Here is a 16,970-nt window from a genome sequence, read left to right on the forward strand (position 1 = left end):
TATAAGCAAATATCTTTTAGCAGCTGTTGTTCCTTCCTCAGCATCCAAACAATTCAAAGAGAGCATAATAACACACAGTATCAAGATTCTCTGTGTATTTTCCATCTTTATGCAGCTTTATTTTAACCTCCATTTCTTTTATTTTTTCTTTTAACCTTTGGCTTTTTGAGAAAGGTTCTCTGTATATATCTTTGTCCTCGAATAACTCTGTAGACCAGGCTGTTCTTGAGCTCACAGAGCTCCTTCTGTCTCTCAACAAGCCAGCTCTCATGTTACAGATGGCGCCCATGTGGATAACTGCATCCACAGAAAGCCTGAGAAAGCTTGGGAAAGAATAGAGTAAGGCATGGCTTCTTGGTAGCAGCAATTTCCTGGGTCTGCTCTGCTTGCTAGAGGCAAGTGCTCTCATTTAAGAGAGGCTTCCTGCCTCAGCTTTAGCTGCAAAATCCTGCAGCTCATTAAGAGGTCCTGCCACGAAACACTTAAACGGTGTTGATGAAAAGCTGAACACATGCTTTTCAGTTTTCAGCCGTAGCAGGAAAAAAGCTGCGCTGTTTTAAAATGCTGGCTTTCTGGGCCATCCTGCCAGGGCAAACTCTGCCTCTTTCAGGCAGGCAGTCCGACTGAGTGTGGTCTGTGAGCAGAATGCTGCAGCTTGCTTGCTGGCAGGGACTTTGAAACGCCATAGAGTTGTGACAATAAAAATGACTACAGCCGGTACCTCTGCCACATGGCTGGAAAGCAAAGGAATGGGCTGGATCTAGCCATCAAAGCCGTGGCTTTCCATATTGCTTTGTAAATTAAAGGCTCATGTGGTCAGAAAAGGAGAGATATACAGTAAAGAGAGATTCAAAAACAAAGAAAACCTCTAAATGGTTTACTACGTGATAAAAAATATATGCAGGCTAAAGGTTAAAGTTCTTAGGGTAAAAAAGGAAGAAAGAAAGTAGTTGGGTGTGGTGGTACACACCTTTAATCACAATACCTGGGAGGCAGAGGTAAATTGACCTCTCTGACTTCAAGGGGCAGAGGTAGATTGACCTCTGTGACTTCAAGATGTGGTAGGACACACCTTTAATCCCAATGCCTGGGAGGCAGAGACAGACAGATCTCTGTGAGTTCAAGGTGTTGTAGCACACACCTTTAATCCCAGCACTGGGGGGAGGCAGAGACAGAAGGATCTCTGTGAGTTTAAGGACAGCCTGGTCTACAGAGTTATTCCAGGACAAAGATATATACAGAGAACCTGTCTCAAAAGCCAAAAGTTAAAAGAAAAAATAAAAGAAATAGAGGTTAAAATAAAGCTGCATAAAGATGGAAAATACACAGAGTATCTTGATACTGTATGCTATTATGCTCTCTTTGAATTGTTTAGATGCTTAGGAAGGAGCAACAGCTGCTAAAAGATATTTGCTTATAAATGCTGCTGAATTAATCCAAGATAGGTATTTTGAAAATACCTTGGCTTCAAAACTGAAGTCAAAAGGTATGCTACTTTGGAGAAGAGATTTTGCTCTTGTTTCCACAGAAAATGAGAGGCTGTGGATTCATTCTGAGTTAAGAAAAATCCAGTTTGACCAAGGGAGACCACCGAGAAACCTCTGGTAGGAACAGATGGCCCAGATGTCTGAGTTCTACATCCAGAACAGATTCAAGACTGCTGCCTGAGATGATCAAGATTCACTCCAGTCAGGACTTGATTATAACCTTAAATTTTCTTTAGGTCCCCATAAGATTATCAGCACCCCCAACCAGCAGGAAGTAGCCTGAAATACTATGCCCACATTCCCAACAAATGGACTATGGGTATTTTCCTTTGTTTAAAAAAAAGAGAGAGAGAGGGAAATGATGTGGGAGAATTGTCTGTATTCTGTCAATCATATTTTAATAAAACACTAATTGGCCAGGCAGGCAGTATAGGCGGGAAAGCCAGACAGGAAGTAGGGGTGGAGCAAAGAGACTGGGAGTATACTGGGAAGCAGGAAGCTCCCTCTGCCATTCCTGACCAGACCACCGAAGAGGCAACATGTGAGCTGTCATACTGAAAAAGGTACTGAGCCATGTGGCTAACATAGATAATGATAATGGATTAATATAAGTTACAAGGACTAATAAGAAGCCTGACCTAATAGGTCAATCAGTTTTATAAATTATAGAAATCTCTGTGTGATTGATTTTCTCTGGGACTTGCTGGTTGTGGGGTACTAGGTGAGAACAGAAACCCCAACAAGCCGGCCCTCATGTTACACCATATCATTCTCTATTTTGATATAGGGCCTTTCCCTAAACCTGAAACTAGGCTGGTGGCCAGCAAGCTGCAGTGACCATTCTGTCCATTTCTCTGCCCCTGCAGGGATGGGGTTACAGGCTTGTATGGTCATGACTAGCTTTGTACTTGGGTGCTAAGGATTTGAACTCACCTGCCAAGTCATCTTCCTGACTCAATTTTAAAGTTATTCATCTTAAAAAATGAACATATAATTTTATCAACTCAAGTTAGTTTTCAAAACGTTAAGAAACTAGAGAGCTGTCAGGAGATGGTGCTTTCAGTAGAGATGAGAAGTGAGAGCCAGTGTATAAATTATCAAAGCAGACATAGCCCAAACAGAAGCTGTCTATGCGGCCAGTACTATCCACCGAGCTCAAGGGCAGCATCAGGTTGTGAGATGGTAATTTAGGGTTCAGAGACGACTCTGAAGATTGGCTGATGGTGTTTAAGAAGCACAGAAACAGCCAGGCAATGGTGGTGCTGGTGGTGCACACCTTTAATCCTAGCACTCGGGAGGCAGAGGCAGGTGGATCTCTGAGTTCGAGACCAGCCTGGTCTACAGAGGGAGTTCCAGAACGGCCAGGGCTACACAGAGAACAAACAACAAGAACAACAAAAGCATGAAGAAGAAGTAACAGAAGCAGAACTTGGGGTTTCCATAATCAAGAATTAAGAATCAGACTTTGGTACTTGAAGGGAGTCTAGTTGCTGTGATAGAGCACCCCAACAAGGCAGCCTAAGGGAGAAAGAACCAGTTTGGCTGCAGTTTTTGTTTCAGGGTGCAGTCCATCATGACAGAGAAGTCACAAGGGCAGGGGCATGAGATGGCAGTCACACTATGGCTGAGAAATATAAAGAGATGAACACATGTGCTCAGCTCCTCCTCCTTCCCTCCTTCTCTTCTGGCCTTCCTCTTTTCTTCCCTCCCTCCCTTCATATAATAATATTTGACACAGGTCTTATGTAGACCAGGCTAGCCTCCAACTGACAGAGATCCTCCTGCCTCTGCCTCCTGTGTGATGGGATTAAAGGTGTGCACCACCACACTCGGCCCATAGCTTTCTTCTTTGGTACAGTCCAGGGCCCCAGACAAAGGGCTTGTGCCACCCACAGTGGTGGATCTTCTCACTTTGATCTCGACAAGACAGCCCCTGCAGGCAAGCTCAGAGTCTGGTTTCCCGGGAGGTTCTAGGTCCCATCAGGTTGACTGCTGTACTTTGTCTGTCCCACCGTCAGTGACAATATGGAGTTCAGCTCCACCAACCTTCACCAAGTCCCGCAGGAACAGTTCTCAGTGTTTTTCATGTCGGTGGTTCAGTTTTTAGAAACTATTTATCTACTGTATCTAGATAAATATACCTAAATCTGATCTTGTAGACTGTATTTTGAACTAAGTTATAATAATGTTTGTGTGTTTGCCAATAAAGGAAGCCCCACACCCTGACAAATCCAGCTGTGCTCTGGCTTGCTTGGATTAAGGTTCTATGGGGTGGGGAAATGAACCACACTGCTTACTAGTGACGAAGTTGGGTCTCAAGGCAGTTGAGCAGATTGTTTTTAGTCACACAGCTTGGATGCAGTAAGAACCCTCTCTAGAACCTAGATTGTAAAGTCTGTCTGAAGTCTCCCTGTGGTTGGATCCTACTGCATTAGCATCTAGTCCCCCCTCCCCCTTCTATTAACTATGACTTCTGATTGCTAATTCCCAGGTGCCCTTTGGCTTTGGTGTGGCTGCCAGCGTCCGCGTGGGCAATGCTTTGGGGGCAGGGAATGCTGAGCAAGCCCGACGTTCCTGTACCACTGTTCTTCTGTGTGCTGGTGAGCTGTCTCTGGTGCCCATGCTGAATTTGGTGCAGTGTTTGTGCTTCTACAGCACGGTACCTGAGATGGATAAACTTGCAAAGAACAAAGTTCATTTCTCACAGAATTTGGGGCTGATCAAATCCTAGATCTAGACACCACCAGGCCTGGTTATCTAGTGAAATCTGCCCTCAGCCCTCAACTTCCAAGATCTTCTCTGCCCCCCCTCCCACCCACTCCACCGCCCCAGTCAGGCCCTTTTAGAAAACACCTATCCCTCGCCTGGCAGCATGGCCCTCATGATTCAGTTACCTCACTTTTGCATTCTGAATGAAATTTCACCCTGAGTACTAGAGGAGCAAAAACATTCAAAATGTATTCCTCGTGTTCCGAAGGGTTCAACTCTGGATAACAGACTCCCTTGGAAGGAATCAAGGGTAGCAGATCTTAATGGCTTTTCCACAGAGAGTGAGAGAGAATTACTAGTTACACGGTAGCCCTAATTTGGAGGCAGGGCTTCACCATGTTGTCCAGGCTGGTTTGGAATGCCCAGGTCACAAATTAAAGCAATCCTCTGCTGCCTCAACTCCCCCCATCGCCGGCATTGCAGGTGCCTGCTCTTGAGCCCAGCTGCATCGTTAAGTTTCCCGGTAAATGATGCAGATCTCCCATGAAAAGCTTTGTCAAGTTCTGGAGAACTGTTCTTTCCTGTGACTCCTTTTGTGTTTCCCAGGTGTCTGTGCGCTCCTGGTGGGAATTCTGCTTGCAGCCTTGAAGGACGTGGTTGCCTACATATTCACCAATGACAAGTAGGTCATTACCTGTGCTTTCTTCCCTGCCTCCTTTTGGTTAGGAGGGGATGTTGCCCTTCACTCCCCAGGAAAGCTTGTAGCACAGCCAAGGAGAGGCCAGCAAAAGTCACGGACTCAATCTTACACTTTTATTGTGTTTTCTGTAACAGGAATTACAGAATGATTTATGTATAAGAAATTGTCTATTGAATAAAATAGACCATTATCAGCCTTGTCTGGTGGAACAGACCCGTAATTGCAGTTATTCAGGAAGCAGGGACAGGAAGATTGCAAGTTCAAGGCCAGTTTGCACAACTTAGTGGGACTCTGTCTCAAAATAAATAATTTTTTAAAAGAAGAAAAACTCTTCTTCTGACAGAACTTCTATATATTAGTAAAATTTAATGAGTATGATTTTATCATATACTTAAAATGTAATGTTTGCCCTGGATTGTTAGACTTGTGATTTAAAAAAAAAAAGTGTGTGCGTGTGCACATGCACACATGCTCATGAATGTGCGTGCCATAGTATGTGAATCCTGGGGCTGGAACTCAGGTCATCAGCTTAGCTGAAAGCACCTTTATCCACAGAGCCATCTCACCCAGGGGTGTCTAAGTCACTGACTGCTGTCCTCCTCCTGAACAGGGACATCATTTCCCTTGTGAGCCAAGTGATGCCCATTTTTGCTCCCTTTCATCTGTTTGATGCACTTGCAGTAAGTATGCAGAGGTTTCACTCTGATATCTGAAAATTGCATGTCTGTGACTTAATGCTTGCGTGTCTGTCAAGGGTCCTTGCCTGGCTCCCATCTAACTGAATGCCTGGAGTCACCGGTGTGCCAGCCAAATGACATGGTGACTGCTGGATCTGTCCAGACAGGCCGGGTCATGGTGAGCTAACTCTAACCTCTAGGTCTCTCCCTGGGCTGGTCTTCTGTGGACCTGTGACTGCCTAAAGACCCTTTGGCCACATTCCAGAATCATCCCGGGAGGCTTATACTTAATACGAGCCGTTATTCTTTGTGGCGTGACTTACAAGCGTCGTCGCTGACGCTTGGCTTTCCTTCCTGTGGGGTTTCCTCCACTTCCTCCACACCGCTCTGGAGGTGGGTGCCCATGGGTGAGCACAGCAGTGGTGCTGTCTGTCGCTGTGACAGAATCACGACCAAAAGCAACTTGAGGAGGACAGGGTTTATTTGACTTACTCGTTAGGATCCAGCATTAAGGAAACCAGGCAGGAACTCAACAGAGATTGTGGGGAAGGCTGCTTATTGCCTTGCTCCCCGTGACCCTGCTGTCCAGGGTTGGCACCGCCCACAGTGGGCTAGTCCCTCGCACATCAATCATCAATCAAGACACCGCCCACAGACACGCCCACCGGCCAGTGTGATGGAAGAAACTCCTCTTCCTAGGTTCTCTCTCCTTAGGTAACTCTAGTTTGTGTCAGTGGACGGTGCCCAGTACACGGCCTGACAGCTCTGGAACAGAAGCTGCTGCGCTCCTCAGCGGTCTTTGAAACAGGACGGTTTCCTTCATCTGTGATGCCTGCTTTGGCCAGCGTGCTCTGTGGGGCAGCGGCACTGTACTCTGAACTTGATGTGATGTCGGTTTCCTCCCTGCAGGGCACCTGTGGCGGGGTCCTGAGAGGTACAGGAAAGCAGAAGATAGGTGCTATCCTGAACGCCATCGGTTACTACGGGTTTGGTTTCCCTATCGGAGTCTCTCTGATGTTCGCTGCTAAACTTGGGATAATAGGTATGCGTTTGATTCCTTAGCGAGTCACCAGATCTCACTGTTGTGGTCAAATCATTCACTTGAGGTGTAAAGCGGCTGGCTGGGGAGGTGGTCTGTGGGAAGGGAGGCATTCCTGCAGGGTGCCTGCTGCAGCAGGAACGAGCCCTGGCAGTGGCAGCTGAACTATTGGTTCTCCTGCTTTCATGATGCTCCTAGTGTTTCTCCACCAAAGGGCATGATGGATTTGGGACTGCAATGTGCACGTGTGCATATGACTTTAAGTCATGCCTAAGACGTGTTTGTGGAGGGCTGTGAGGTGATTTAGTGGGTAGAAGCACTAGCCATGAGCTCATGACCTCGTTTAGTCCCTGGAATCCACTGTGAAAGCAGAGAACTAATTCCTAAAAGGTATCATCTGACATCGTAGTACATGTGCCCACACTCTCACACGCACATCGTACACCCATATGTTGTCACAGACACGCACAATCATGTATATTAGATATGCACACATACACACATGTTACATCCACAGACATAATCACATGCAGACTCATACACACATAATCATGCATACACAATCATACACACACCACTATTCATACATAATCATAAACATACAACCATACATACACAATTATATATACACTTACTCACAAACACAATTATGCATACACAATCATACATATTTACATACACAAATAATAAAAATGGAAAAGAGTTGGCTGTGGAATCTGTTTTGTCGAATGTCTTTAACAAACATGTCTGAGGATTTGACAAATGCTGTTTTGGTGGAAACAGTTCTATAATTTTTAGCCTTAGATGGACTATGAAGGTAGGGATACTGTCTTCCTTGTGAGCATCCTGATTAGGACAGGCCAATCGAGCTGCTAGACTTCTATGTTACTGTTTATGTGACTGTGGCAGCTCACTGTAGCTTCACTTTTTGTGTATTTTTGTTGGGTGTGCGTGCTTGAGCCCATGGCCTGGCGTGAGCTAGCTGAGTGTTCTGCCACTGAGCCACTCCCTCGGCCCTTGTTAGAGCATACTGCAACTAATATTGCTTATATACAATGCTTATTTCATAAATAAGTTCAAACTTTTTGTATGCCCCAATACAAGATAAATAAGATTTACCTATTTTTATAAGCATTTTATGGAATTCTTCCATGAAGCTGTTTAACCTGGGATGTTTAAAAATTTCATGCATCTGAGAGCAGCTCAGTTTCTGTTCAGACTTTTTCTTGTGTCAAACTGAATAAATGCTTTATTGAGGATCAAAATCTGTAGAATTGTGCCAAGTAATTTAAAGGCTGTTTTGTGTATATATTCATGTTTTTATTTTCTATATGTTTCTACATAATAAAGCATTTCTAATAATTACATAGTTTATTCATGCTGACACAATGAAAAGTCCAAACAGAAACTGGAGCTGCTCTCAGTTTAAAGTAGCAATGAATTTTATTTCATATTAAAAGTAGTGCAGTTGGATCTGGGGATGCCTGCCAGGCATGATGCCCTGAGCTACATCCTCAGAACTGTTTCTTAAAGAACATCATGACTGCCCCAATATGTGTGGAGAATCACTCTTTCCATTCTTTGTCCAAGCAGCACATTTTTTTTTATCGTGTATCTAATATTATTTCTCCCACTTCTTTGCAAAACTCAAAATGGCAGCTGGCAGAGGAGAAGTGTTGTGTCTTCATTCCTCTGGAGGGCGTTTGATTGGTTCCTGTTTACAAAACACAGGGGAGGAGCATCCAACATATACACACCACTAACATGGTCCTAAATAAAGTCATATCTAAGGATGTACACCACTACCCCATCTACATCTCGGCTGTAGGGATTACCCCAGCCTCTGCCTAGTCTTCAGGAGTGAGTGTGAGAATCGGGGGTCAGCAAATGACTGAAGAATGACCTGGGAGACAAAGTCCCAACTTAAAGTGTATTTCAGTTCTGCACAGTGGGCTCTGCTGGGACTATTGACTTTCAAGTGATTAAAAATAGTTTCTTCTGGAGAGATGGCTCTGGGGTTAAGAGCAGTTGCTGTTCTCACAGGGGACCCTGGTCTGGCTCCCAACACCTATATGGTCACTCACAACCGGATCTAACACCCTCTTCTGTCTTCTCCGGGCACTGCACACACATGATGCAGTTATATGCAAGCAAAACACTGATACACATAAAATAAAAATCTATAGTTGTTTCTCCTCACACGTATTCTTTTATGTAACTCTCTTGGAGTTTTAATATTTTTTAAGATTTATTTATTTAGTACGTGTGTACCTGAGTGTATATGTGTGCAGTGCCTGTGGATGCCAGAAGAGGGCATCAAATCTCTCGAAATGGGAGTTACAGACAGTTGTGAGACTCAAACCCTCAAAGCCGGGTCCTCTGCAAGAGCAGGAAGTGTTCTTAACCCCTGAGCCATCCCTGCATTCCCAAACGCTCCATAGTTTCCATGTAAAGTTAGAGGAATGTATTCCAAGTGAGCTCCTTCTTTCGTCCCTCCATCTGCTTCCCTCTTTCTTTCCTCCTTCCTCCCCTCTGCCTCCTCTTCCTCCTCCCCACTTTCACTCTGTACCCCAGACTGACTTGGAACTCACTATAAATCCTGGGAAAGCCTCAAACCTTTAACTTCCTGCTTCAGCCTCTTAAATGCTGGAATTGTTGGCATGAGCAGCCACGCCTGGCATCAAAGTGAGCTTTTGAAAATACCAGATCTCACAGCCGTCCATGCAGACACCAGTCTGAAACCCTTTCGTGGGTCCCAGTGACCACGGACAAATAGTAACCCTTGGATATTCCTGTGGCTCACACGTCCTCCATGGCCTTCCTTCTACCTTGTCACTTCCTACCTGGCCTCTCTGCTCACGGGGCTCCCGAGCTGGTCTCTTCCGGTAGCATGCTCCTCCAGCCTCAGTTTGTTCGGCTGGCCTGCACCTTCCCTAGGCTGATTCAGGTCTCTACCTCAGAAGACACCTGACCGCTCACTCGGACGGCGCTGCAGGTCATCGTTAATGACCAGAGAGTCACCCACCTAGCACTCTGCATTTCCAGTGTGTTTCTTTGCTCGTCGCCTGTCCTTCAGTGTCTCTAAAAGCTCGATGACAGACTGCAGTCTATCCAAACTTTTTGAGAAGTTAGTTTAACTGATTTTTTGCTCCACTGACTGGGATTATCAGGGAAGAATTTTAATGATTACTGGGACGGAACTGACGGCCCTGATGCTCACCTTGTGTCCACAGGCCTCTGGTCCGGACTGGTAGTCTGTGTTTTCTCCCAAGCTCTCTCCTATTTAATCTACATCAGGAGGATGAACTGGAACAGAGCCGCAGAGCAGGTAACAGTCTCCATGTTGTTTTAAAATGCATCAACACTCGATCCCGTGGTCGGCAAGGCATCTTTTGGGGTGAAGAGATAAATAAAATCCCGCCAGTTTCAAGACAAACAATGCATCGTGAACCACACTGGCTACGTGGGGAGGCCAAAGGGAGACAGAGAGATGGTTTCTCTTAGATAGAGTTGACTGGTGTCTCCTGACCACAGGACTCAGTCCCAGAAAACTGAAATTGGCTTCAGTATGTCTTTGTTTTTCTGTAAAATAGTGTTAGAAACTAGTTTCCTGTTTATGCCAATTAGCTCTTCTAAAGGCTTCAGTTAAAAACCTTTTTAGGTCCATTATTACAAAGTTAAATTTTTTTAAAAGGCTAAATATTTGTGATTTGTGGGACATGTGGGCAGGGGTGGTGACCCACATGAGTGTGTGATCAGAGATGGCTCATCTCACTGTGGTAAGGCCTAATGTAAGACCCGGATGGTTGGCCAAGAGGGAGACCTCTTAAGAAGGAGGGGGAGCTCAGGAATTCTGGCTGTTGCCTTTTAGTTTTGTGCTCCCTTTGGCTTTGCCTAATGGTGATGTATTGTGTGTTTCTTAAGTTCACGTTGGTTTGTTGAGGGAGTGGAATATATAGAATATTGACTTGGGGCTGGAGAGATGGCTCAGTAGTTAGGAGAACTGACTGCTCTTGCAGAGAATTCCTCTTTGGTTCCCAGCACCCATATGGTAGCTCATAACTATAACTCCAGTTCCAGGGGACCCAGTGCCCACTTCTGGCCTCCATGGATACTGCATAGCCTGGCCCACAGACATACATGCAGGCAACACCCCCACACCCATAATTAAGCCTTAAGGAAAAATTGATATTGACTTGGTCAGTAAACTAGCTTTTAGATGGTGATGTCATTGACTGTTAGATTTGGTCCTTTTACCGTAGTAGGAGACACTAAAGGAATAAGTGCCAACAAGTTAAACTGCCAGCTGCTCTATTAATGCTGCCAGCGGAGCATTGGGAGATCAGTCATTTTCTGGTGTTATCATCTCTTAATGTGTCACGTGACACTCTCCTGGCCAGGAAAGGCTGTTTCCAGTACTATAGCCTTTCAGCTCCAGCTTTAAACTGAAGTTTTAACAAAAAGCTACAGCTTGACCCCATCTCTACGTCATTTGCTCATATACCCTTGTCTTTAGGCACAAGTTCGAGCTGGGCTAAAAAGCAGCAAAGAGACGATACCCACCCCAGCAGGTAATGGGCCACTCTCTTTACGGTTCTGTTTCTGCTCTTACTAAGTATGAAGCTCAGTTGTCCAGAGAGGTCGAGTTTGAGTTCCTGCTCTCATGACAGTAATGTTTGTCTCTGCCATAACTTGACAGACCAACTCTGAACTCTCCTGTTAAATGTTTCTTATGTAATTTCACATATACTAACTGACAATTGAGGGTCATTTTTTAAAACCACAGTGACAAAGTAAATGTCCCATTGCCCTCTTCAAACAGATCTGCCCATCTTGGAAAGAGACGCTATCGATGGAGTGATTTTGCCTGACATCGTCAGACCAGAGGGCCAGGCGGGCCCGCTGGTAGTAGAAGAAAGCCAGCATGCAGTGCCCACCGTCGGGGAGATCTTGACGGGGAGACAGCTGATCATCTATCGTGGCCTGGCCCTGGCTGCTTCCATTGCTGTCCTCATAGCAGGAATTGTAGTGCGAGTTCTCAATGATCGTGGCTAAGATAGGATTCTCACCGTTCTGTGGACTGGTGATAATTGTGTACCACATCCTGAACATGGGCGGGAGCTTGTTGTTGGAATAGAAGCCTTCTCTTAGCTGTGGGGAGAAAGGCTGCCTTCAAGCATCCTTGGTTACACTGAGAGACCGTCCCACTCTACTGCAGGTCAAGAAAGAACTAACGAGTGAATGGCTATCCAAATTGAGGGGTGTGCTAGGGTTAGAGTCCACAGACTTCAGCACCTGCTAGGCAAGTGCTCTACCATTGAGCACTCCCATGTCCCAGAAGCCCTGCTTTTAAGGATGCTTTCATGTTATCATGGTTTCCAAATACTTCGGTTTGATTTTCCCTACTGGAAATGTACTTTCCCTACCCATGCATCCTCCGCTGCTGGATCCTCACGGTGAGTGAATGTCAGGTACCCCTTCTCCCTGTCTGGGTGCCACAGGAGTGCTTACAAAATAAATACCTAAGATTTACAATGCACACTGAGAATATTTGAGGACATGATGTTATTATTATAAATGGTAGCTTTTGGGTTTTACCTTTAAACAATTTTCATACTAATTAGGAAGGATATGGATTCTTGTTTTGTTTTGCTTTTGTTTTTGTTGTTCCTTGGCTCCCACAATGCTTTGGTTTGGTTTCACTTTCCAGGGCAGACATTTTTATGGCTTAATCTAGAAAATTTGATCAATCCTAAGATAATTTTTTGAAAGTATATACTAAAAGCAAAAAAACAAGAGCAAAGAGCACCAGGCATCTCCTAACATAAAGCTCCCAAGTCACCCACAGTGGAGTACAGGGCCCTGCAGTTTCAGTCAGCTGCCATGACTGTACCATAACCTGGTGAGACTGGCAGACACAGAGAAAACATTTTATTTGTTTTGGAAGCTCCATCAGCTGCCGGTGTTGTCTTGGGGAGTCTGATGGAGCAGAAAGGCTCCCTTCGTGACCTGGAGGCAAAGGAAAAGAAAGAGGCTGGGCTCTGACTATCCATCCATGGCCAGGCTGCCAGGGACTGGACATCCTCCCATTAGACCCCACCTCTTAAAGGTTCCCAGCCTCCCACGAGCGCTGCACTGGAGACTAAGCCTTTAACACATGGTCCTTAGTGAACACTTCGCTTATTTGATTTGCTGTCTTAAGGATGAGAAGACAACCCAGGATCATCAACTCTCTCTAAAGAAGCCCATAATAGTGAACTTATAAGGATAAAAACTTACATCCTCAAAGAGACAACAGAAAATATTATAACTGCATCATAGAGCAGGACGCTCTAGGATAAAACGTTTTGAGTTAAATTTATATTGCATACAATGCGCCGTCTGTGAGCAAGGACCTCAACGACATTCAGTTCAAGTGTGCGGTCATAACTCTCGCCTAGTTGCAAAGCGTTTCATCACCCCCTCCCCAAAACTCGCGTTTATCACCAGCCTTTCCCCCAACCCCCAGCAAACACCAGCCTGCCTTCTGTGTCTGTGCATTTACTTCTGGAGTATGGAAGGACCACGTTGGAGGCTTTGATTCTGCTTCTTCAGGCTCCTCCCCCGAGCCACACCCATCTGGACCTTCCTTTCCTGGCTGAGAGTTACATCTAGGCTGCTTCCCTCTCAGCTGGTGTGAACAGTGCTGGTGTGATCGTTCATGTACAGGGTCTTTGTGTACACACCTGTCCCACTCCTTCCGAAAACGTCCTGAGAGAAGAACTGTTGAGTTATTCTGCGGTTCTGCAACTTTTAGGGGAACTACGGCAGGACAGACTGGAAAACTACAGGGATGTGGGGAAGGGAAGGACCCATGCTCCAGAGCTTGCCAGTAGAGAAGCAAGAGCCCCAGCATTTACTGTGAATGCTGCCAACATAAAGATAGTATTTCTTTCACATTTAGCTATTGAGATGTCAATGAATCAGGCTTAAAGCCAGAATGCATGTGATCTTGCGTAGGGCCTCACTTTTCTCCTAGATCAGCAGTTCTCAACCTGAAGGTCACGACCCTTTTAGGGGTCCAACGACCCTTTCACAGGGGTTGCATATCAGATAGCCTACATACCAGATATTTACATTACAATTCATAACAGTAGCAAAATTACAGTTATGAAGTAGCAATGAAAATCATTTTATGCTTGGGGGTCACCACAACATGAGGTACTGTATTAAAAGGTTGCAGCGTTAGGAAGGTTGAGAACCACTGCCCTAGATGTTTTCTGGGAATCACAGATAAGGCTATTTTTATTTTCTGTGGAGACAGCCTGCCTTCCTGCACCCCTGTGATCTACACTTGACCATCACAGACGGTAAAATCCTGTCAAGTGGCCCTGGGGACTATCAGGTGGTTTCACTCAGGTTCCTTAGCAACTCTTAGAAGATAATAGCTTCAAAACCCAGTACCTGTGAGGCAGACGCAGGTGGATCTCTGTGAGTTTGAAGTCAGCTTTGTGAGTTCTAGGGCGGTCAAGACTACACCGGGAGACCCTGTGTCTCAGAAACCGTAAAGACAAAACCCCTGCTAAAATGGTAACAGAACTGTTGTAAAAGACCGTGGAGGAGGGCGATTCCCTTCAAGAAACCTGCACGCATGCTCGTGAGCATGTCTCACTTTTGGAACACCTCTCTTCCTCTTAATCCTTATGCTTAAATTCTTTCTTAAAGTGCCTTTTTAATAAACCCAGCCTTCCTTTATATTAATTTGTCTTCAAAGTCTTCTACACTGAGGACAAAGGCCTGGCCCTGGAGTCACACGCAAAGCAGATGGTGCTCTTCAGGAGTGGGACCGGGCTAGCTGCACATGTGTATTGCAAACCCCAGGGCAATAACTGTACAAGGAAAAGGTGAGCTGAGTTAGGTATGCCAAGAAAAAAGAGCATCTCAAAAACTTGCTTGGTTAAAACCGGGAGGGCAGAGGCAGAAAAAAGAAAAAGCAGAACAAACAGAAAAGGTAACAAATATTACGCAGTCTCAGCAGTGAAGAGCATTGGCTGCTCCTGCAGAGGACCCAGGTTCGATTCCCAGCACCCACACAGTGGCTCACAACTGTCTATACTGCAGTTCTGGGGCATCTGAGCCCTCTTTGGGCCTTCGTGTGCAATGCAGACAAATGGTGCACAGACATGCATGCAGGCAAAACACCCATACGTAGAATATAAATAACTCTTTAAGAAAAGAATATGCGGCTGGGAGGTGATGGCGCACGCCTTTAATCCCAGCACTCGAGAGGCAAAAACAGGAGGATCTCTGTGAGTTCGAGGCCAGCCTGGTCTACAAGAGCTAGTTCCAGGACAGGCTCCAAAAGCTACAGAGAAACCCTGTCTCCAAAAACAAAAACAAAAACAAAACAAAACAAAACAAAAAAACAAAAAAAAGAAAAGAAAAGAAAAGAACATGTGCTGCAGACAGAAAGACCCTGTGAGTTCTCCGTCCCACCCTGAGGAGTGGATCCTTTTACAGTTGCTAAGCCTAGACTTTGGTGGTACTTCAGGGCAGTGGAGAAAAGGAGGTCAGCCAGCTGTAATCCACAGGGTAAGGGGCTAGTTTTCTTCTCTCGGGGAGCCCCCTTCCAGCATGGTATAAGAACAGCCACAGCCCCTCCAGAGTGAACCCGTATATTGTCCTACTTAAGTTGTTAGGATCGGAAACCGAGCCCTGCAGCTCTAACAACCTAGGCTCAACACCTGTCTTCAATTAGACAGACAGGAGACGGCGAAAAGCCAGGAGCAGAGATTCAGCCAATGTAGAACATTGGGATGGGGAACAGATGAACAGCCCAGTGAGCCCCCACTTCATCCCCACCCCCGGGCCCCAGGCCATCTTCAGGGCCCTGGTACGAAGGTCAGTTTAAACAGAGAGCAATGAGTAACTATTGAGGCCTGATCGAAGTGCAGCCTGGCCGATACCACTGCACCAGCTCCTGTCTCTTCTGCAAGGTGGCCTGAGAAGTCGTCAGACCTGTGTGAAATCTTGCTGGGAATGAGTTCCTCTTCTGGTTGGCACCAGGCTTCAGCCTTTTTCTCCTCCCTGCATGAGACCCCTAGGCAAATCTTGATTTCTTGGCATCTGAATTAACCTTCTCTAAGGGAAGAGAATTGATAGGATGTATATGTGTGTTTGTGGTGTGTGTGTGGTATGTATGTGTATGTGTTATGTATGTATGTATTGTGGTGTGTATGAGATGTGTATGTGTATGTTATGTATGTATGTGTGTGTGTTATATATGTATATGTGTGTGCTGTGTATATGTGTGGTATGTACGTGTGGTATGTATATATTTGTGTGTGGTTTATGTATGTGTGTGTGATGTGTATGTGTGTTGTGTGTATGTGTTATGTATTTGTGTGGTATGTATTATGTATGTATGTGTGTGGGGGTGTATGTATGATGTGTAGGTGTATATGTGGTGTATGTGTATGTTATGTATGTATGTATGTATGTATGTGTGTGGTGTATATTTGTGTGTGGTGTGTATTTGTGTGTGGTAGGTACATGTGTCATGTATGTATTTGTGTGGTGTGTGTTACATATGTATGTGTATGGTGTGTATTTGTGTATGGTGTGTATGTGTGTCTGTGTGGTGTGTGTATGGTGTGTATGTGTAATGTGTAGGTATATATGTGGTGTATGTGTGTGTGGTGTGTATGTGTGTGTTATGTATGTATGTATGTATGTGTTATGTATGTGTGTGTGGTGTGTGTGTGGTGTGCGTGTGGTGTGTATGTATGTGGTATGTATGTGTATTATGTATGTGTGTGTGGTGTGTATGTGTGTGGTGTGTATGTGTGTGGTATGTATGTGTGTTATGTATGTATTTGTGTGGTGTGTATGTGTGTGTGGTGTGTATGTGTGTGTGGTGTGTATGTGTGTGGTATATATGTGTGGTATGTATGTGTGTGTGGTATGTATGTGTGTGTGGTGTGTGTTTTATATATATGTGTGTGTATGATGTGTATTTGTGTGTGGTATGTATGTGTGTGGTGTGTATGTGTGTGTGAAACAAAACAAAACAACCCCACATTTTTCCTTTATAACAAAACCCAGCCTCTATGCATGTCTCTGAATGGGAACACTGGCTGCCCAGTGGTACACTGAGCTATAGCTGTCTCCTGCAATTAGACTACTCTTGTAATTTAGGAAAGGATTCTGAGATTCGCATGAGGACCTGCGTCCCTCCCGAGAGTCTCACTCTCCAGTGAGCTCAGCCCCAGAGGACATTTTTGATAGCGCCTCCTTCACACATCGCTCCACTCAGCCTCCAGCTTTTCCAACGCCAGCCATGTCTTCTCTTAATAACTCTGCTCCCGTCTTCTCTCTTC

General features: G+C 45.3%; 1 protein-coding gene across 4 annotated transcripts in view; it reads left to right on the plus strand.

Moving 5' to 3' along the window:
- The window catches only part of LOC125409289 (multidrug and toxin extrusion protein 2), a 41,922-nt gene extending 29,771 nt beyond the window's left edge, over positions 1-12,151 (plus strand). For 3 of the 4 annotated variants that reach the window (XM_085695039.2, XM_085695041.2, XM_085695042.2), the window contains 7 exons: positions 3,979-4,087; positions 4,803-4,878; positions 5,507-5,576; positions 6,483-6,615; positions 9,846-9,940; positions 11,129-11,183; positions 11,435-12,151. In XM_085695039.2, the coding sequence (XP_085551165.2) occupies positions 3,979-4,087; positions 4,803-4,878; positions 5,507-5,576; positions 6,483-6,615; positions 9,846-9,940; positions 11,129-11,183; positions 11,435-11,667 (771 nt within the window). In that variant the 3' untranslated portion in view covers positions 11,668-12,151. The remainder of the gene's footprint in view (positions 1-3,978; positions 4,088-4,802; positions 4,879-5,506; positions 5,577-6,482; positions 6,616-9,845; positions 9,941-11,128; positions 11,184-11,434) is intronic. The other variant, XM_087910538.1, reaches the window with a different exon arrangement.
- Positions 12,152-16,970: the final 4,819 nt, after the last annotated feature.

The sequence above is a fragment of the Myodes glareolus genome, chromosome 9, assembly GCF_982192425.1.
Source record: "Myodes glareolus chromosome 9, mMyoGla1.1, whole genome shotgun sequence".
Classification (NCBI taxonomy): domain Eukaryota; kingdom Metazoa; phylum Chordata; class Mammalia; order Rodentia; family Cricetidae; genus Myodes; species Myodes glareolus.